At 44.1% G+C, this 22,271-nt stretch overlaps 1 protein-coding gene across 2 annotated transcripts in view; it reads left to right on the plus strand.

Moving 5' to 3' along the window:
* The window catches only part of FRZB (frizzled related protein), a 34,125-nt gene that overhangs the window by 8,098 nt on the left and 3,756 nt on the right, over positions 1–22,271 (plus strand). Inside the window, exons 2-5 of one of the 2 annotated variants that reach the window (XM_083497270.1) lie at positions 5,042–5,089; positions 13,272–13,337; positions 15,440–15,644; positions 16,521–16,584. In XM_083497270.1, the coding sequence (XP_083353396.1) occupies positions 5,042–5,089; positions 13,272–13,337; positions 15,440–15,644; positions 16,521–16,584 (383 nt within the window). The remainder of the gene's footprint in view (positions 1–5,041; positions 5,090–13,271; positions 13,338–15,439; positions 15,645–16,520; positions 16,585–22,271) is intronic. The other variant, XM_083497271.1, reaches the window with a different exon arrangement.

Genomic DNA, 22,271 nt, shown 5'->3' on the forward strand with positions numbered 1-22,271 from the left:
ACCCTCTGCTTCCTTGTCTTTTGGTGGTGGCAGCATTGGCATCCTTTGATTTCACTGGCTCTTCCAGCAAACAGGTTCTCCCTAGATGGTGGAAGGATGGCACCGGAAAAGAAAGCACTGGGATTAAATTACAAAAGTGGGCAATAAAAATTTATGGGGTTGAAGACATGCAGATTAATTTGACCAAGCTTTGTTGTGGTGGAAAGATTATCAACCTTTTTAATTGTCAAAGCAATAATGAGGTCGTATATTTATGATGGTGATTGTCACTGTAAGGCTTTGAGAAATCTGTTGAGTTTTGCAGGCTCAGTCCAGTGTATCTGGCCCTTTTCATAGCCAGTAAAGAAGGCTGTTAACTATTTTGGGCCCACCTTCAGATATTCATCTTTTCCATTTTCCAAACCTGTACATGGTGTTTTGTTTTTGTTTTTTTAAACAGGCTTCTTAATTCTACAGGGATGAGAGATCTTCTGAATCAAGGGGGGGGGGAACCTTCCAGACTGCATGCAGATCTTGCAAATACAGGGCTCTGAAAGGCCCCAGGGACATGTGGAATAGACACATGAAGGTATTTGGGATGAGCACATATAATGTGGGCCTTCATATGGTCAGGTGATGAAAAGGAGCAGCACAGATGGGAAGAGTCAAAAAAAGCAGAAGTTGTGGATGAGGGTTGTCCTTTTACAGCTGGTCCTTTTACAGCTCATGCCTTCATTGTGATAGTTCGTTCTCTGCCTCCTTGAAGTGCAAAATGCCTGTTGGCTCCACGCTAGTTTGCTCTTGCATAGCTTATATCAGGGATAACCAGCTAGGTGTCCTCTGGATGTTGTTCAACACCAATTCATAGCTGTCAACTTTTCCCTTTTCTTGTGAGGAATCCTATTTGGAATAAGGGAATTTCCCTTAATAAAAGGGAAATGTTGACAGCTATGCACCAATTTCCCTGAGCCCCAGCCAACCTGTCTATTGGTTAAAGATGATTTTATGTATTTATTTTATATAAAATCATTTATAAACCTCAAAATCACCAAGTAGTGTGCATGAATACAAACATGGAAACAATAGAACAGAGCCATAAAAACAGCAACAGTTAGAGGGCCACCATGTTTGCTACCCCTGATATCCTGCAGTGTTGGATTCAGACCCATTTAAAATATCAGTCATTGCTGATTTGTCAAAACGTCCACCGTTTCTCTGCTTTTGGCTCAGCAGAGCAGCTTTACTTGGTCCCCATCTCCCTCCTCAGTCTAATTCCAACTCCTCCTTCTCTCTTTGCCTTGTACTTTGACATCTGCTCTTCAAGCTCCAGCCATTCTAAACCTAACTCCCCGGGTCTGTCTGTAGACAGAGTACAGACTGTTGTTGCAGCTGTCTTGGGCTGATACCTGCTGGGAAGGTTTCAGCGTAAGTGGCTTTGAGTGCCCAAGCAAGGAGGGAGCTAGTGAATGTCTCATATTGAGGTTTTTGCAAACATCTTCCTCCCGTCATGTGGAGATGCTTCCCAGCGCTCCTGAAAAACAAGATCTGCACTGAAACCAGCCTTGGCAGAGCCTGCAGCCATTTAAAAGCAGTCACATTCAAAAGCGCAGAGAAGTCGTTTTCTGTCAAATTGCCCCAAAGTTACCTATTACGAAGGACCAGAAGGAGCACAATAGTTTCATTGAATGATTCCAGCCTGAAATCCATGAAGACTTTCTTTCACTGAATGGGAACATGATGACATTCTAAATTCTGATTAAAAAAATTAAACAAACACGCCAGCCACTATGTAGAAGTCATCTCTCTCTCTCTCTCTGTCTCCCACTCCACCCACTTTCCCCCAAGGAATATAATTCAGCCTTCTAAAAGTAGAATAAAACATTTCTATTCTAGTTAGTTGCTAATTTGGATCTGGTTTTTGGAGTTGAGAATGTTGTCTGCACAGAGTAACCAGGGGTGTAAAGGTGAATGGTAAAGGTATAGGACCCCGGATGGTTAAGTCCAGTCAAAGGGGACTATGGGGTGCGGTGCTCATTTCGCTTTCAGACTAAGGGAGCTGGCGTTTGTCTACAGACAGCTTTCTGGGTCATGTGGTCAGCATGACTAAATTGCTTCTGGTGCAACGGGACACCGTGACAGAAACCAGAGTGCACGGAAATGCCGTTTACCTTCCCGCTGCAGCAGTACCTAATTATCTACTTGCACTGGCGTGCTTTGAACTGCTACGTTGGCAGGAGCTGGGACAAAGCAATGGGAGCTCACTCCATCATGGGGATTCGAACCGCCAACCTTCTGATCGGCAAGCCCAAGAGGCTCAGTGGTTTAGACCACAGTGACACCCGCTTGAGATTCCACTTGAGATGTAGGCTGAAGTGCCTAGAGGAAGGAGATCAGTGTATAAGCATTTTTGGCCACAAATCCTGGTCAGCCTGATGGGCACATCCGATGTATCATTCAGCATTGGCAGAATCTGGGGGAGCAGTGTGTGATGCCAGATGAGGCCACAGTCCCAGGGGCTCATTACATGAGTCTGGCATTTACCGCTACATTATGAGGTAAAGGACTGGAGGAAGAAAAATAATAATCATACAGCTTACATTGGTTAGGGGCCACCATATCGTTGGTTCATGAGTTTCCTGAGGAGGGCACAGTTCAGCATCATGGCGCATGTTTTGTGTGCAAAAAGGTCCTTGGTTCAAACCCTGCCAGCCCCAGGTGGGGCTGGGCAAGACCTGAAACCCTTGAGCAGGGGCATAGCGTGGGGAGGGCCAGGGGGGCCATAGCCTTGGGTGCTTTTTAGGGGGCACAAGCTAGGTGCCCCTATGCAGGGATCTCTGTTCCACCCTGCCTGTTCCAAGTCTCTGGGCCCCAGAGCCTGGCCTAGCCTCACCGCCCCGTCTCCAGCTCCCTCGCTGAATGACCGCCCATTGGGGATGGGGGGGGGATTCACCTACCAAGAGCCACATTGGCCAGCTGGACTCCTCCCTGTGTGGGTGGGTGGGCCAGCAGGCTGTGCAGCACAGTCCCACTTGGCTCCAGTGGGTGAGGGCTGGGCTGGAGCACAGGCTCCCCGAATGCTCAGCGCCCCACTTGAGTGCACCCGGCAGTGTTGACGGCGAGGACTGGGCTAGCAGATGCTCAAACAGGATGCAGTGCCGCTGCCCTTGAGAGCCACTTGAGACTTCTGAATCCGGTGATGCTTTTGTTTTTCTCTCTACTTTTTTCTTTTCTCATGCTCAGTCTTTACTAATGTAGCAGTTAATGCTCTGGCTGCTGATTCCGAGTTTTAGGCAAAGTGCAATATACACGCATACGCATGTTCAAGCAGCCTCATTGCTTGGGAATTCTACGAAAAATCAGTGCATTTTTGAAAAGTCAGGGGCAGATTTAAGGGAGTATGACCCGTTCAGTCACGCTGGGTGCAGAGCTTCGGGGGCACCACAACTATGATGGAAGGCAAGGGGGCATCACTTAAATTTGAGACCCCAAGGTCCGCCACTGGAAAAGTTCAGTCAATTCTTTTCTTTCAATTGTATCCAATTGTATCCAAGCTTAGATGGAAACTTGCTCCTTGATCTCAGGAACCAGTGTACACATTTGGGTGATGAGCTCTTTAGGTGTCCAAATGCATAGTGAACAAACAACTTTCCAAAACATCTAGGGCAAAATTCAACTAACAAGTCCGTCAGCCGAAGTCCTGTGCAAGGACCTCTGCTTGCGCAATTGGGTTTCCCCCCTCTCAACCCTTTGTGCCCCCACAAATGGCTTGGGGGAGTTCAGGAGAAGAATAGTGCATGAGGGAGAGTAGAGGAGGGGTTGTTCTTGCTGGCAATTTGAAATTCTTGTCCTGATAGAATGATCGCCATTGCACAATACTGAATTCCTCCCTTAGTAGATATAATAGTAAATATATATATCTATATCTCACATGCTGAAACACTGTAAACAGTGGCTGCATTGTAAATGTGGAATACATTAAGTAGCATACTTTTTCCTAAGCAGAATACTTCCTGAAATACTTTAGGGAAAAAATTGAAATGTGGCATTGTGCCTTCTACCCATTTATATAAGATAATCTGCAACAAGTTAACAATTTTGTTACGTGCAGCTTCAACATCTAATTCACTGACCAACAGACAGTGCAACAAAAGCTTTATTTGATTAACTGGTGTGCAATTTTAATCGTAAATGAACATTTCAACTAATAGGGTAGCAAAGTTTGTTTTTTGGTCTATTTTGGTTCTGATGTACTGTTGTCATAGGGAAGGAAACTGAAAATATCAAGAATGGTCCTTTCTTCTAGCAATGAGAGGAAACCTTTGACTAATTGTGCTGCACACGGCAACTTAGACTTCAGGATATCAAAGAAGACGCTTGTATTTTTGTGATATGCAGATATATTTAAACTTACTTGATGGGGTGATTTACCATTTAAATGAAAGTTGATTAATGAACATGTTTTAGCTGGCTGATAGCCCTAGGTTGGTTGGTTTTGAATACTGTTTTGTGATTTTTTGTCGCTGGTGTTGAGAGCCAAAGCTCACCTGTGTAAATTCCGAAATAAACAGGCCCTGGTCACCTGCTTCCAAAAAGGAGTAGACAGACTGCTGGAACTGACCTTACCTACATAAGCATTTCTCCATGTGTGTGGTGGGAGATAGAGGGCATGCTCACCACTGCCATAAGTCACGGATACGTGTTTAAAAACAAATAGGTTTGCTTCAGCTTTTTAACACCTCATCTTTTTCTTGCTTCTGTTAAAAAGCCTAGCTCTGCACACAAGCTAGGCTGCCCAGTTGTCAATAGCAGCACCCAAAAGTGCTCTGAGTGTGCAGCCAACTCCATTGGCCACCAGGAGATCTGGGATCATATGCTTGGTCCCTGATTTTAAGCCATTGTCTACATATAGGGAGCCCCCTCCATCCCCCCTCACATTAATATAGTCTTCGTTATTTTCTAATATTTAGTGTATTAAAATTGGAGCGTTTTGATGTGGCTGTGTTGACATAATCCAATATTAAAAATACTAACATTTCTTTACATATTTAACAATTCATGCCAGATTTCCCTATGGAGTCTAATAATGGCAACTGTAGAGGCGCCGGCAATGGTGAGTACATTTTATCTAATCATTTCTTCTTTTTCTTATAATATCATAGAATGGTAGAGTTGGGAGCCAGTGTGGTGTAGTGGTTAAGAGCGGTGGACTCGTAATCTGGGGAACCGGGTTCGCATCTCCGCTCCTCCACATGCAGCTGCTGGGTGACCTTGGGCTGGTCACACTTCTCTGAAGTCTCTCAGCCTCACTCACTTCACAGAGTGTTTGTGGTGGGGGAGGAGGGAAAGGAGAATGTTAGCCACTTTGAGACTCCTTAGAATCATAGAATCATAGAGTTGGAAGAGACCACAAGGGCCATCGAGTCCAACCCCCTGCCAAGCAGGAATCACTCCCTTAAAGGGAGTGAAAGGCGGGATATCAAGTCCAAACTCCTCCTCCTCCTTGGAAGGGGTCGCAAGGGTCCAACCCCCTGCAATGCAGGAATCTTTCGCCCAATGTGGCACTTGAGATTAAGGGGTCTCATGCTCGACCAATTGAGCTATCTGTCTTGAGAGCAGATCTTAACAATGCAGTGATGCAATAGCGTCTTGATGTGTCGCGACAGCGATGTGTTAATGCCATGATGTGTCGTGATCATGTCATGACAGCAACATGATGGCTGGAGGGGTGGGGATGGTCCTTTGATTGTTTCTGCCCACAGAGCCAGACAGGCAACAAGAAAGATATCTGGAGATTTAAGAAAACAGCAAAACCTTAGAGGCGCTGAATGCAAGTGAACTCTATCCTTCATGTGTCAAAGAGCCAGGGCATTAATGAAATGCAGCTGCTGAATGGAGGTTTATGGGTAGTTCTTGCTTTATCAGGGTCCTGCAAATCTACTGTCCACACGGCTAATCTCCATGTCTCTCCCGATACAAAATCCCTTTCCCCATCAACTTGAGAGCACTCTTGGGGAGTGAGGGTTATTTGTACAGATGTGCAGAAGGACAACTTCCACTTCTATTCAGTGTAATGTGTGAAAAAGCCTCAATGCGACGTTGAAATGTGGGAGGGAAGACATGGGTGGTGTCCACAAATCATGGCTCTCTGCTCAGTTGAGCCTACATGTGTGCTGTGATACTTTCCCTGGGTGGGACAGTGGAAGTGCTTGATACTGAGTCCATCTTAATCAGTATCTTCTACACCTCTGGAGGCTTGGAGGGCAATAGATGGCAGAGGACTTGCATGGATACAAACAGGCCCCATGGCAATTGATGCACAGATAGTTATTTCTTGCCTGGGATGATGAGCAGTTCCATTATTCCCCACAGAAGTTACGCCTGTGCATCATTTGCAGATGAAAGCCCTGTGGGACCTCTTAGAGGACCATGGAAGCCCCCTCACCCTGCAGGCCAAGGTGGAGGTCGAATGCAAGTATGAGTTAAAGTTGGGTTCTGCTCAAATTTGGGCTAGGGGTGGCCGTATTAGGATTGCTTAGCATTCAAATACGTACACTATCCTTTACTGAAATGGCATCAGGACTCCCTTGAAAGTTGTATTTTATGCTATGTGCCTTGCCCCATCTAAGAGTAAAATTATACAGATTGCTTTCTGTGATGGAAGTGATGTAAAGAAGCTTTTAAAACCTTGTAGTTGAAGTGTTTTTCCTGAGGTTCATTTTTTAGAAATTAGGTTCTTTCTTGGACAAAGCTGGGTTTTAGCCTGCCTGTGGATCTATTGTAAAGGAGAGTAGTGATAGTATCCAGTATAGGATTCCCTAAAGCTAATCTCCATCAGGCTTTACAGCAAGTTCATCTTGAAATATCAGTGTCTCAAGTTTTTGAAGCCATTCTCTCTCCAGCACCTACCAGAACTCACCCTCAATTTCCCAGCCAGCAAATCCTCCTCTTATCTTCCCTGTTCCATCATGCCTGAGTGGCTGTGGGTCAAAGTCCAGTGCCCCTTCCCCAAACCAGGATATATTCTACTGTCCTGATTGTATAAAAAACATACAACATTGGAAAATATGGAAACAACAAGGAGAAGGAGGACTGAGATGTGGAGATCCAGACCATGGGGAGCATCAAAAAATCAATAATTATAATTTGGACCATAATTTGGTCTTTTTTATTTTAGTTTTTTAATTTATATTGGAGTATGGTTGGATATATTAATTGGATGTTTTTTATTGGAAAATCAATAAAAATGATTAAAAAACAGCAACAACCACATTTTATAAAGGTTTTATAAAGTTGGTGGTCCTGTGGCCTTTTGGGGCTGCAACTCAGGCGCTGTGTTTATTCAGTAGTGTGTGACAGAATGCCCCTCTGCAAAGTGGACGGCCACCTTCCTTTTTGCTCCCGGTATTTCATTGCTTCTTTTTTTGCCTAGCTTACTTTTCTGCCAGCCTGCCCCTTTTTGCAGTGATTTTGGACAAGGTATCCCCCCACATCAAGAGCACTGCAGGGAGAAATGTATAAATTTGTCTTTTACTTAGTTTAGTGGCAGTGCAAAATGCTCCCAGTTCAATCCCTGGCACCTCCAGGTAAATGGATCATAGAGTCACAGAACTGTAGAGTTGGAAGGGACCCCAAGGGCCATCTAGTCCAACCCCCTCCAATGAAGGAATCACTGGCCTGGATTCAGCATTGTCTTATCACCAGCAAAAGGGCCATTGTGCTAGCATAAGGGTAAGAATGGGACACGGGTGGCGCTGTGGGTTAAACCACTGAGCCTAGGACTTGCCGATCAGAAGGCTGGCGGTTCAAATCCCCGCGACGGGGTGAGCTCCCGTTGCTTGGTCCCTGCTCCTGCCAACCTAGCAGTTCGAAAGCACATCAAAGTGGAAATAGATAAATAGGTACTGGTCCAGCGGGAAGGTAAACGGCGTTTCCGTGTACTGCTCTGGTTCGCTGTGCTGCTCTGAGTCATGCTGGCCACATGACCTGGAAGCTGTACGCCGGCTCCCTTGGCCAATAAAGTGAGATGAGCGCCACAACCCCAGAGTCGATCACGACTGGACCTAATGGTCAGGGGTCCCTTTACCGAAGGGTAAGAATAATGGTTGTGCAGTGTGAAATCTGATGCAAATGTTGCACTAGAAGTAGTGGCGTAGCATGGGGGTGCAGGGGGGCTGGCCGCAACATCGGGGGGGCGCGCTCGCACTTGCAGCTCTCTGCCCCTACCTGGCTCACTCACTCTCCCTCACTGCAGTGCTGGCTGTGCGAATCCGATCCGAGCCGCTGGGTCGCCGCCCACTGTGGGGGGGGGTGCCAGGCGTGTGGTGCGGGTTAGGGGGCGCAAATCCACGGGTTAGGGGGCACAAATTACTTGCCTTGCCCCGGGTGCTGACAACCCACGCTACGCCACTGACTAGAAGAAGCTTGTGCAACAGGAAGTACTAGTATTACAGTAATCTATTGCACACTGGCCATGAATGCCATGCTAGTTTTCTGCCCTTCTTTTGCACAATAGAACACAATTAAAAAACTGCATTAAAAAAACACATGGTAAAGTCTTGGTTTGTTTAATTCCTTGTTTATTTGCAGTTGCGGGGCGCGTTACTGCACGATTTTCCCTCGTCGTGAAGTTGTGAAGTAACACATCCTGCACCTGCAAATAAACAAGGAATCAAACAAGCCAAGACTTTACCACGTGTGGTTTTTAAAATGCAGTTTTGAATTGTGCTCTGTAGTGAATACTGCATTTAACTTCCACACAAGCTCAGCTAGTGCCCTGCTCATGTACTTTTACTTAGCGTGACACTGAATGCCTTGGCAGGGCTGGCAAGGGTCTCGGCCAGAGTCATATAACTGTTAATAGTATACAGTAGTGGACCGTCAAGATGGGGGAAGCAGTTCATTTCTTGTTTGTGTTACTTTCTTATATGCTCACCCACAAATCAGTACAGTGGTACCTCAAGTTACATACACTTCAGGTTACAGACTCCGCTAACCCAGAAATAGTGCTTCAGGTTAAGAACTTTGCTTCAGGATGAGAACAGAAATCGTGCTCCGGCGGTGCGGTGGCAATAGCTAAAGTGGTGCTTCAGGTTAAGAACAGTTTCAGGTTAAGAACGGACCTCCAGAACGAATTAAGTACTTAACCCGAGGTACCACTGTACTGTCCTGTTCCTATGTTAATCTGTCAATAAAAAAAAAATATCTGCATACAAATTCAAAAACATATTTCTAATGCATCTTCTCTCAAACTGTGAAGTATATTTCAATGCTTTTTTAAAAATCTGAGAACTGTATTCAGAACAATCGGGAAGGGCAAATTCTGGTGGAGAATCAAGTTCTTACCCACACATTAGGAAGGGGCCAATTTGTATAGGAACTTACAGAAGTTGGAATTCCTCAAGCAACACTCATGGTCAGCACAGTCGTACCTTGGAAGTCGAACGGAATCTGTTCCGGGAGTCGGTTTGACTTCCAAAACATTCGAAAATCAAATCACGGCTTCTGATTGGCTGCAGAAAGGAGCCAAAACGTTCAAGTACCAAGGCATTCGGGATCCAAGGTACGACTCTACTGGGTTAGAGAGATCAATAGCCTGACAGCTTATTTTTATCTGGTTTGGAAGTGAATAAAGATATGCAAGGACACATGAGGTTAGGGTCAAAGGATGCTTCTGCCTTTTACCGAATCAGACCACTGGTCCACCCAGCTCATTATCATCTGCACCAGGAACAGGAAACCTGTGGCCCTCCAGTTGTTATTGCACGGCAACTCCCATCATCCTTGACATTGAGCCATGCTGGCGGAGGCTGATAGGCATTGGAATCCAACAATATCTGGATGACCACAGGTTCCCCAGAACTGAAATTCGCCTGCCATGCAGGGTTTTCATAAGGCACAGATGGGGTACCTGGTGTCCTCCAGACGTTCTTGGGACTCCAGCTCCCAACAGCCCCAGACAGCATGGCCAGTGGTGAGGAAGGATGGGAGTTGTAGTCCAACCGCATCTTGAAGGCCCCAGATTCCCCATCCTGGGGATATAAGAATTAACAATAAGAAAAATGTATGTGAAGCACTTTGAGCTATTCTAAGAAGTAGTGTAGGAACACAATAGTATTATTACTTCTGCGTTTTAAGCACTGCCCTCCAGTGAGGATTAAAGAAAAAAAACCCTGGGCTGAGCATTTCAAAAGAAAGTTGGAGGTTCTCTTTGGTGTGTTATTTTCGCTGGTGAATAATGTCTCTGTGCAAAATCTAATCAAGTCAAGTCTCATCCCTGGCAACGTCAGCTGGCAAAACCTTATGTATAAATATTACCCCTCTTCCTTTGGCTAGGAAATGACATTTTTGTCTGTTTCATAAGCCTTTCTTTTTTTTAAAAAAGTTGCTTAAAAGATTCTCCAGATTTCTGTTTTTTAAAAATAGTATTTTAGATGGGTGTAAATACTTCCATCGCCCGAGTTTTATGCAGCCAAAGAGCCATTATATTCTTAGGAGTATTTATAGTGATCTTTTCCATTCCTGCTCTGCCACTCAGAGGTCCCCTGCTCTCTCACGTGACTCTACCCATCATTCCTTGCTGTACCTTACGCCTAGAGACACTCCCTCCCCGTCCCAAGCTCCCCCATGATGGGGCCTAGCCCCAAACCCATCTTTTCAGTGAAGTTTGGGGTTGACCTTTCAGCTGGTGGTTAAATGGAAGGGCAGTCACAAAGGGTGGAATGCAGCTACCCCCTTGCCTCTTTCGATTTGAGATACAAATTTTTGAAGATTCATGCGAAAAACACAGTGGGAATTCTTATCCTCTCACTAGTTACAATATTCCCTGATACACGCTTCCAGTTGGCCATTCTCCCCCCGCCACATTCCTGCAAATATATGTGTGTTTGTTGGGCTTGCTTTTCACATTTAAAAAAATGCATGTATTTCCCACCTTTTCTGAGGCCCTTTGCTTCCTCTCTTCTTCCTTACTTTGACCCATTGCCCCCATTTTCTGCCTTAACACATAGCCCAACTCCTCCTGCCTCTTGGGGACGTCTCTCTCCCTCAGCAATCCTGCTTGCTCCATAGTTTATTCTTTCTTTTCTCCTAGACTTGATCCTGCCTCCAGCCTTCAGCCACTCTCTACTTCCTCAGGTCCTTCCTCTTCCCTCTCTTCCCTGCTATTTTCTGGTATAGACCACCAGTTGGTTGACCGGGGGAGATTTGCCTGCTGGGCAGCCTTACCAGCAACCATTTGATAGTTGAAAGTGAAAATTTCTAAGCAGCTAGAGGGAGGCTTTTGGTCCGATGGCTGCCTATGTTACAGAGCCAATCAATCCTTGGTTTCACTTTTCTCCACCGTTGGTATTTGGTCGGAGGCAGTGGCGGACTTTGGGCTTTCAAATTTCAGCGGTGCCCTGTGCGATGCCAAAATTTGGTGCCCCCTGCCCCTTGCCTTCCATTCTACATCATTGTTTTGGCACCCCAACAACGCTCTCTTGGCTCAGCCTCCAATATGGGTGAACTGGTCACACTCTTCTAAATCTGCTAAATCAGTTTCGGGGGGGGGGGGAGTAGATATTGGGTGATTACTAGTGTAAGTTTTCCCTCTCTGCATGTTTCCTTCCCCTAAACTAGGGATTATAGAATTGTAGAGTCACTTCAGCTCCCTGAAATGCAGGAATATTTATTTATTTGCTATTTGTTTATTATTAAGTTTACATACTGCCCTATACTGGTTCACAGGTATAAAATCACAATATAAAAAACACAAAATACACAATCGAAATAAAAACAGGAACAACCCAATAACCCCTTGCAAATGATAAAACAGAATTTAAAACACACACATGCAATATTTGTAATAAAACATGTAAAAATAAGCACCCATCAGGTATCATCAAAGAGTAGATTAAAAGATCAACTTAAATGTCTTTCAAATCAAAACATTTTAGCCACCCCCCCCCAATTGTAACCATTCATAGAAGCTCTTTGATCCATTAATATGCAGCTGTCCCATAAGGGAATCGAACTTGCAACCTTGGCATCATCAGCACCACACTCTAACCAACTGAGCTATCCAACCGCTTTCTCGTGCCAGTGGTGGGCAGGGCCTGAGGCAAATGTAGGCCCAGAAACCAATGTGCCCTTTTCCATTGTAGCAGGCTATGTCAACCCCTCTCATTCCTCCATCCAAGAAAACAAGAAGCATCAGAATTCAAGAACACCCTCCAGCCAGGCAAACCCCCCCCAAAGGATGTGTGTGTTTAGCAGGGGCAGTGAGGAATGTGGCCTGGGGGTTGGGCAGCCCAGAGGGCCAGCTACAAAGACTCTCTATACCTGTATCCTAACCTGCCAGCTGTTTGATGACACCCCTCTCCCTTACACTGGTCAAGTGCTCCAGAAATAAAAGGTGGGACAGATACAAGGCACCTGTAGCGTTATGTAGATTGGTGCCCGGATTTTTCAACTTTCAAATTCCCCAAACAACAGGTGCTAAAAAGTTATGACCTAGGAATTCAAGATATATTTTGGTTAAATTAACATAATTTATTGAAATGTGTGTAAAATCGAAAAATTTCATAGAAATCATTAAGAACGATTAATAAGAAATATTTGCAGGCATATTTATATACTCATTATATGTTTACTATTTATTATGTGGGAAGTGGAAGGAGTTGTCTTGTTGTTTTGGTTTAAATATTTACTTTTGTTTAATCCTGTATTTTATTTTGTGAGATCTTTTGATGAAGGGTGTTATATACGTTTAATATATACATAATAAAATAAATAAACCAGCCGTTTAGCATTACCTGACATTTCCAGAAGGTAAAATTGAGATTCTGTGGTTTTCCAGTTTATGTGTACTTTCATCAAGCATAGACTTACCAAGCTAAATGTTGTCCAGTCACAAAAATAATAGCAGATTCCAGTTCCTCACACCCAAAAACATATTTTTAAGACTCCCCAGTGAACAAAATTTGCAAAAATTAAGTTTCACTCCCTAAAATGACATGCCCCAGCCTGCTTTGGTTTTATTAACTTCAGGCTCAGGAATAAATTGGTTTTTTGTTTGTACTTTTTTTTTGGGGGGGGGGGGATACTGAACCTTTAATAGTTTTCTCGAAGAGGGAATGTTAGCTGTTGTTGCTGGCACTCACACAATCCAACAGGGCCTGGGCTTCCACTACAAATGACTTGCTACCATTTCAGCATATATGAATAAGTTCTGGAAAGATTGAATAGTGCGGCTTACGGCTTTTGAGTGTTTATTTCCTCTGATGCAAGGAATTTCTGTTGTGTTTCTCCCCCAGAGCGCTGCAAATGCAAGCCAATAAAAGCAACCCAGAAGACTTATCTTCGGAACAATTACAACTACGGTAAGCACAGCAGCCTTCAGCTACCTTTGAAGTAGGGCAGAAGGTTCAGTGGAAGCAGGAAACGGTTGATAGAAGCGGTTTCCTTGGCATTTGCCCTTGCCACTCCACACCCTCACGAGGCAAGTGATCTCAGCCAGAGCTGCTGGGGAAAATGAATTAATTTTAAGTGTCTGTCAAATGGCTCCTCTTCCCCACACCCTTCCATTTCCATGCATAGAATAGAACAGGGGTAGGCAAACTAAGGCCCAGGGGCCAGATCTGGCCCAATCGCCTTTTCAATCTGGCCCACAGACGGTCTGGGAATCAGCGTGTTTTTACATGAGTAGAATGTGTGCTTTTATTTAAAATGCATCTCTGGGTTATTTGTGGGGCATAGGAATTTGTTCATTCCCCCCCCCCCCCGCCCAAATATAGTCCGGCCCACCACATGGTCTGAGGGACGATGGACTGGACCCTCTGCTAAAAAAGTTTGCTGACCCCTGGAATAGAATGTGAAGATTATTGTTTTAACTAGTAGATTCTCTCTCTCTCTCTCTCTCTCTCTCTCTCTGTTATTATATCATTCCTTTCTTCTCCAAGCAGCTTAAGGTGACAAATGTGGTTCTCCAAGCACAACAACCCTGTGAGGTAGATTAGGCTGAAAGGCAGTGCCTGGTCTGAGGTCACCCAGTGACTGGCTTCATGGCTGAATGAGGATTTGAGGCCTGTTCTCCTAGGTACTTGGTAACACTCTAATCGCCACACTACATTGCCTATAGGATTATAAAGATGGTTCTTGATGGAAATATGGGAGAGTTGCATTCCCACCCTCTCCTAGCTGCTGTGTTAGCTCAAGGCATTTCAGAGGCAGCAACAGGGAAGGTTAAGGAGAGCTGACTTTCTTAGCTTCTGCCTTTCCTATTGACATGTCGTAGCTTTTGTGTAACAGTAGAAGCCATGATGGAAGGCTGGGGTCTGCACTTTGCCCCGGACTTTTTGCTTTCCTTCAAAGAAAGCCCTTCTGGAAAGAAAGTTAGGAAGCATAAAGTGTAGTCCTAACTAACCCCACTCAGAGAGTCCAAACACACATGGACAGTCCCTCTCCCTCACTGAGAGTCACATCTCCACCTGACCATTCAACTCTTAGTTTCCAGCTTAAACTCCACACTCTCCTGATGGGCTGATGGACTGAGCAACTCTCACTGGTTGCTGGCTTGATCTCTGAGTCAGAGGAGGGCAGCGGGGTGTCTTAGGCCAGAAACACTATGGGTTTTGCTTGCGGAAATGCTTCCAGTTGATTAGGTGCTTCTGGGCCTGAGTACTATTCCCTCAGTCCTATTCTAGACCTCTGGCCTCATCCTTTGAAGAAGGGGAGTCTGACCCCAGGCCATGACAGGATTGGGCACAAGTGCATCCATCCCTCCAAAATGGAGGGCGAAAACCCCCAAAGGACTAACGAGGATTACTAGGCACAGAATGGGGAGAGGAGGAAACTGGCAAAAGCGAGCATGGAAGAGAGTGGTTAGAACATTGCCACATGTTATCGTTGCAATGGGGGGGTGGTTTTTCCACAGGGAGCACTGGGCTTATGGCATGCACATCCTGCTAAAACACGAGAAGCTCTACTTGTATTGCCGATCCACCAGCTTTTGGAGACATTCCCTCGATCTCTCAACCTCTTTTTTAATGGTGTTTTCATTTTAATGAGGCTGATTTATTGTGTGTTTTGATTATGGGTGTTTATCCATTTCAGCGTTTCAATTGGTTTGTTTGATAGTGTAACTACGGATGGTTATATTTTGTGTAACCGTTGTTGTTTTTTAGACTTCGTAAAAGTATACAAAGTAAAAGCTGCCATAGAAGCTGATTTGGACATGAAGAAGTATACAGACAGACAAACAAGCCGCTGTGTTGCAGGGCCCCCGCGTGGAATAATAATTAGCACGATAACAAAATAAATAGCACCATAACATGATGATAAGACTTCCATTTAAAACAAACAAGCAGACACGACATTGGGCTCAGGAGGAGAAGCATATAAATATTCAAAGGGGTAAAAGCTTTAGGCTGATGCAGCTCTGGCTGCCGTAACCTTAACCCCTCTTTCTGTTATTTTTCTCCAGTCATTCGAGCTAAAGTGAAGGAGGTGAAGACCAAATGTCACGATGTCACTGCAGTAGTGGAAGTGAAGGAGATACTAAAGTCTTCCTTGGTGAACATTCCTAGGGACACTGTAAACCTGTACACAAACTCTGGCTGCCTCTGCCCACCTCTCAGTGCTAACGAAGAATACATCATCATGGGTTACGAAGATGAAGAGCGCTCGAGGTAACTGTTCTTTCTCCCCCGCTTCCTATGGGGGGCCTTCCTGAAGAGGGATGCTACATCGGTTTGTACCACTACATAAAAGGTCCCATTGCACATTGGGAACTAGCCTTCCAAAGGTCTTTTAAGTATGCTGAACAAGGCCTCATCTGAAGATGTATCAGTAATCAGGCTGATGCATATGGAAGAAGATGCTCCCTGACGCATTGGTCCACACTGCGCAAGGCTTTAAAGTGTGGAAATGAAAGGAACATAAGTACCTTCCCCTCAGCGAGTAATGGAGCTGCCAGAAAACATTTCTAGGGATGTAGCGGTATGGGGTAAGGGTGGGGGTGGCAATTACCAGGGAAGAAGAGTTTGAAGAAGAAGAAGAGTTTGGATTTGATATCCCGCTTTATCACTACATTAAGGAGTCTCAAAGCAGCTAACAATCTCCTTTCCCTTCCTCCCCCACAACGAACACTCTGTGAGGTGAGTGAGGCTGAGAGACTTCAGAGAAGTGTGACTAGCCCAAGGTCACCCAGCAGCTGCATGTGGAGGAGCGGGGAATCGAACCCGGTTCACCAGATTACAAGTCTACTGTTCTTAATCACTACACCAGAAGTTGAGTGGTAGTCCATAGTTGGCCACAACTGCTATCATTCCTTACCATTGGTGATGCTGGCAAGGATAGATGGGAAGGCATCATATTGGTGACCTCTGTCTTCATAGGTTGCTTTTCCCCCTTCTTGAACATGAAGCATTCCCTTTGTCCCTAAATATATTCATTATGCTTGTGTGTGTGTGTATCACATCACATCACGTCCTCATATCATATCATATATCATATCATCATATATTACGATGCACTGTTGACGTTGTTTTCCTGTAAATGTGTAGGTTGCTCTTGGTAGAAGGCTCCATAGCTGAAAAATGGAAGGATCGACTTGGTAAAAAAGTCAAGGTAAGACAAAGTTTCATGACTTGTTTGATCATGTTTGACCTAAGCTTGCAGAGGGATCCAGCCTTTGCCATCACTCATCAACACACGGGGAAGACTTCCAGAGCAAGTGAAGTTCTCCTTCTCAGTGATCCCAAATCTCGTACCATACTCTTTATTCTGAAAAGTATAAATGAACATGTAAACATGCCAAAGATTGCTGTAAAGAGATTCCACCCCCAAATATATTAATATTTATTCATGTGCCATAAAACGAAATATGACTTAAGACTAAACTGAGGCCACGAAACCATGTCAACATTCAAAATAAATGTGAAAATCATCAAATTAGTACCAGTGTTTTGTGATTACACCTGCTATGATGATGATAAAAAAAATGCACATTACTACTTGTTTATATAATAAAGCAGTTTGAATAGAAGCCTGACAATCGCCTTTAAACTCTAAATGGCTTAGAAATAGGATGCTTAAAAGACAACACACACCCCTCCTACCCCAAAACAACTCTGCCCATCCCCTGAGGTCAGCCGGAGAAGTCTCTGTTTGCTTGGGAACTAGACAAATAAAAGATTTCACAAGGCAAAAGGATCTTGGAGCAAATATATCCTTTTGCCGGCATCGGAATGCCATCAAGATAACAGACAGGCACTTTTGCAGCCTGGAATCTGCAACAGAAAACATTCGCCTTCCAACAGCACCTTGGAAGGTAGCAGGGTGCACAAATATCTCTCTGATCATAATCCAGCCTTTATTTATTTAAAGCTTTTAAAACTTTTTATACCAGCCTTTTATTGCTGGGTGGTTTACAAGATTTAAATATGACACCCCCCAAAAACACACACACCACTAATGCATTTTTATATATAAAAAGAGAGCAAGAGAGAAAAAGAGAGATATGAGGTCAGCAGATAAAGGTTTAGTCAATGAAACTTAAAAGAATGTGAAAAGCATTTTATAAGCCCAGACACATAAATAGCTGTTTGCCTGGTGCTTAAAAGAAAAACAATATTAGTGCCAGGCAAGGCCCCCTCCCCCAGAAGGGCATACATTCCATAACCAGGGTGTCACAGCTGAAAAAGCCCACGCCTTCTGCTTCGCTTTGGAAGTGAAGGTGTCCAGGGGAAGGGCTTCTGCAGATGATGTTAGAATATGGTTAAGTTGATATTGAAGAATCAGCTTGGCACCGAGTCATTTAGGGCTTTAGAAGTAAAACACCAGCACTCAGAACTGGGCCAGGAAGCAGCCAGGTGACCAGAGAAGCTCTTTTGAAAGTAACGAAATGATGCCTGTGATGCTGTATCCAGTGCAAGTTCCATGCACACAATATTGGAACTTCCTGTCCCCTCCAGTTCCCTCCATGCTCTCAGCTCTGTGGGAGACTTTGTATGCTTCTTTGCATGCAAGGAAGCCTCTGGACCCTTCAAATAGCCAATTGGGTCTAATATCCAATGCAGCAGCTCGACTGGTGATTGGGAGTGGCCATTGAGACTATATAACACAGGTCCTGAAAGACCTACATTGGCTTCCAGTACGTTTCTGAGCAGAATTCAAAGTGTTGGTGCTGACCTTTAAAGCCCTAAACGGCCTTAGCCCAGTATACCTGAAGGAGCGTCTCCATCCCCATCGTTCAGCCCGGACACTGAGGTCCAGCTCTGAGGGCCTTCTGGCGGTTGCCTCACTGCGAGAAGCCAAGTTACAGGGAACCAGTCAGAGGGCCTTTTCGGTGGTGGCGCCTGCCCTGTGGAATGCCCTCCCATCAGATGTCAAGGAAATAATCAACTATCTGACTTTTAGAAGACATCTGAAGGCAGCCCTGTTTAGGGAAGTTTTTAATGTTTTATCGTGTTTTTAATATTCTGTTGGGAGCCCCCCAGAGTGGCTGGGGAGACTCAGTCAGATGGGTGGGGTATAAGTAATAAATTGTTATTATTATTACAAATTTCTTTAAAGAGGACAAGTCTCTGGTTACTGTCAGCAGTAAACCCACTGCTGCTTTTGGCCAGGTGGATTAATAGCCAATACCACCCCAGTTAACTCCATTTGAAAGTGGATACAACACCAGTGAACAGGTTACCAGCGGTTTCTATCCATTGCTGCTAGTTATATCTGACCATGTAGAGATCCTTTTGCTGCCTCCATTCAAGTTGTCACTGTTCTTTAAGCCCCATATCGGTTTCTCTCCATTGTGTTTGCTCTTCTGTTTCTTTTGCCGCTGCCAAGAATATGAAACAATAGTTCATTGAGTTTACTCAGTTTGTCCCTTCAGTGGTTTGGAGAGCATTAAGTCGGGAACTTCAAGTCCCCGTTTTTTGAATGGCTTGGCAACATGAATAAAATGATATGAGCTCTGTAGCTCAAACTTTGTGTGTTAAAGCACATCCAAAGTACCTCAAGGTTCATTTACCACAAACAGAATAAATACATTGCACAACCCTGCTTTGACACCTTTCTTTTAAAATGCATTAGTGTCTGCACCCATTGCTTCTCTAAAGCCAAACTGATCTGGAACCTTGAAAATATTATTCAAACTTACTGGCTTTTCATATACACTTTGTATTTAATGTCATATTCTCCAAATCCTTGCTCTGAAGCCACTTTTTCAGCATCCTGACCCCAGCATGTGGGATTAGCAACTTCTTAAAACAATCTCAGCTATGAATCTGTAGTGTTGCATTTGCCTTTTAGCGAGGGCCAACAGATTAAAAAAAAAGATTTCTGGAATGATGAGCTTACAGGGAGGCAACCAGCGTTGGGTGAAAAACAATGAGTCTCGACTGCCCTTCTGACAACTAGCAAATCTATAGATTAGAAGATATAGGTCCAAAGAGGAGAGGAAAATGTTGTTGTTTGTTGTTGTCGTTTCCCCCCCCCCCCATGAGGCCCAAAGGTCAAGGAGTGCAAAAGGCTACTGTCTGCGTGTCACAGAGATACGTGGACCACAAGGGAATACAGAGTCCAGTCCAATAAAATAAGAGTCCTGTCAGCCTGGGTGTGGCCTTCTCCTGACTAGCAGCTGGAGATGGAGTGCAAATAAACTCCCAAGGAGAGATAATGTTCTAAGGACAGTCCTGTCATTTCCATCAGGTAGATTCTCAGGAGGTGGAGGAACTGGAATTTGCAAGAAAATATACTTTAAAGTTTGCTCAGCAGCAGAGACGGATAGCACCCTCCGTTTTGGCTGACAGGATTACACTGTCATCACTTAGTTCCTTCATCCATTGTTGACCACTCTGTCTGACAGATATAGCTGGAATCTCCCCCCCCCTTTTTTTGACACCTGTGCTGTCAACTGATAAATATATAAATAAAGGGCCTACCCACATGACTGACACAAAAACCCTGCGCAAACACTAAATCATCCCTGACAGATGGCCATCGAGCCTCTGCTTATAAACCTCTAAGGAAGGAGAGTCCACCACCTCCCCAGGGAGACCATTCCACCGTCGAATAATAATAATAATAATAATAATAATAATGATGATGATGATGATGATAATAATAATAATGTTTTATTATTTATACCCCGCCCATCTGGTGGCTCCCAACAGAATATTAAAAACATGATAAAACATCAAACATGAAATTAAACTTCCCTAAACAGGGCTGCCGTCAGATAGTTGTTTATTTCCTTGACATCTGCTGGGAGGGCGTTCCACAGGGCGGGCGCCACTACCGAGAAGGCCCTCTGCCTGGTTCCCTGTAACCTCATTTCTCACAGTGAGGGAATTGCCAGAAGGCCCTCGGAACTGGAGCTCAGTGTCCGGGCTGAACGATGGGGGTGGAGACGCTCCTTCAGGTATACTGGGCAGAAAGTTCTTCCTAATGTTTAGTCTGAATCTCCTTTCTTGTAACTTGAATCCATTGGTTTGGGTCCTGCCTTCCAGAGCAGGAGAAAACAAGCTCATGGTGAAGGATAGAATATATATATATATATATATATATATATATAGAGAGAGAGAGAGAGAGAGAGAGAGAGAGAGAGAGAGAGAGAGAGAGAGAGAGAGGTTAAAATTTGAAGGAATTCAGGAAGACAGAAAATGCTTGAAAAGAAACCCACAGTGACAGTTCCTGGAAGGGCAAGTGTGAACATGAGATGGGTCAAAACATATAGTCTTGGCCCTCAGCCCTAGAAGCCACAAGTTGTGGTTTGTCCCTCATACTATGGTCGCTGTCTTGCCCGGCTGTTGCACTCACATCACTTGACGGCTTTCTCTGCTCTGTTTTCTCAAATGGTTCCACAGGTGGCTTCACTTAGGCTTTGTTTTTTTAAAAAATAAATAAAACTAAAGGCCCTTTTCTGGCTGAGTCATCACGTTGGTGTTGGCCAGTTCATTTGCACAGTTAATACGATCGCTAAGGTGGCCTGGGATTGCTTGATTAAAAGCATGCTGGAGGGGGAGAGGGCAATGTTTAAGAATCGTGTGTCTATGCACCGTTCGTTAATATAGATGTATCCTATTTCTTGTTTTCTTGTGTTTCTAATAACACCCCTGGGGCTAATCTTACAAACATTCTTGTGTGTATAAATCATGCAACGACCTCAGTCTGAGCTGGACCACTTGCTGTGGTTTAAATAGGCTGGTGCATATAACAAAAATGGAATTGCTACCTCTTCCACCACCCCCTACCCCCAAAATAGATTTGGGGCAGGGTTTGGGGTTTAAACACAGTAGTTAGCCAAACAAAGAGGTAATACCCAAAGGTGTCGTTGTGTTAGGCTGTTGCATCAAAAAGAACAAGGAGCCTTGTAGCATCTTAATGACAGACATTTATTTATTTAGATTATAGTTTAGTAATTATGCATTGTAATTGTTAAGAGTGAATTTCTATTTCATCATTATTTGCTGATATTTAATTTTATTGTACTGTACTACTTTAATTGATATCAGTTGTTTATTTTAAAGTTACATTTTTATTATGACTCGTCTTGTATTGGGTCAGATTGTTATAAGGTGTGTGTGGTCTTCATTGCACATTTTGTTGCTTCTTCTTCCTCAGATGCAGACTGAAGCATACAGTACAAAATACTGCCTCTGTTTTTGCATCTCAAACTGTCATCTTCTTCTATTATTAGAAGCCACCTTTGGTTCAAAATAGTGGGAACCAACTTGATGTAGTTAATTAAAACTGTTGATGTAGTTAATTAACTTGATGTAGTTAATTAAAACAACTGCTGCTGTTTTGCATTACACCAGAGGCGGGAATGGACTCCAGCTCCTCTATCCCTGTGCTAGTTGGGGGCTGATGGAAGCTGGAGTCCACTCAGATCTGGAGGCCATGGAGAGCATGGCCAAACCAAGTGAAGATGAGTTCCAATAAATAAATAAAACTAAAGGCTGAATGTATATATATATCTATCTATAATATCTATCTATTACATATCTATAATATTGTCACTTTGGCATGTTTTATGGTGCATTTGACTGCAGCTGCATTTAAATTATTTTGTTGCTAATTTTATGGTTATCTCTTGTATACATTGCTGTTTTTATTATGTCACCCTTTTTTTTTTTGTAAGCCACCTTACACTGAATAGGTAATGGACACATATTTCAAATACAGTTTTAACTCAGGTTACATACGCTTCAGGTTACATACGCTTCAGGTTAAAGACTCCGCTAACCCAGAAATAGTGCTTCAGGTTAAGAACTATGCTTCAGGATGAGAACAGAAATCGGGCTCCGGTGGCG

This window comes from Podarcis liolepis (assembly GCF_965112155.1).
Source record: "Podarcis liolepis genome assembly, chromosome: 1".
Classification (NCBI taxonomy): Eukaryota; Metazoa; Chordata; class Lepidosauria; order Squamata; family Lacertidae; genus Podarcis; species Podarcis liolepis.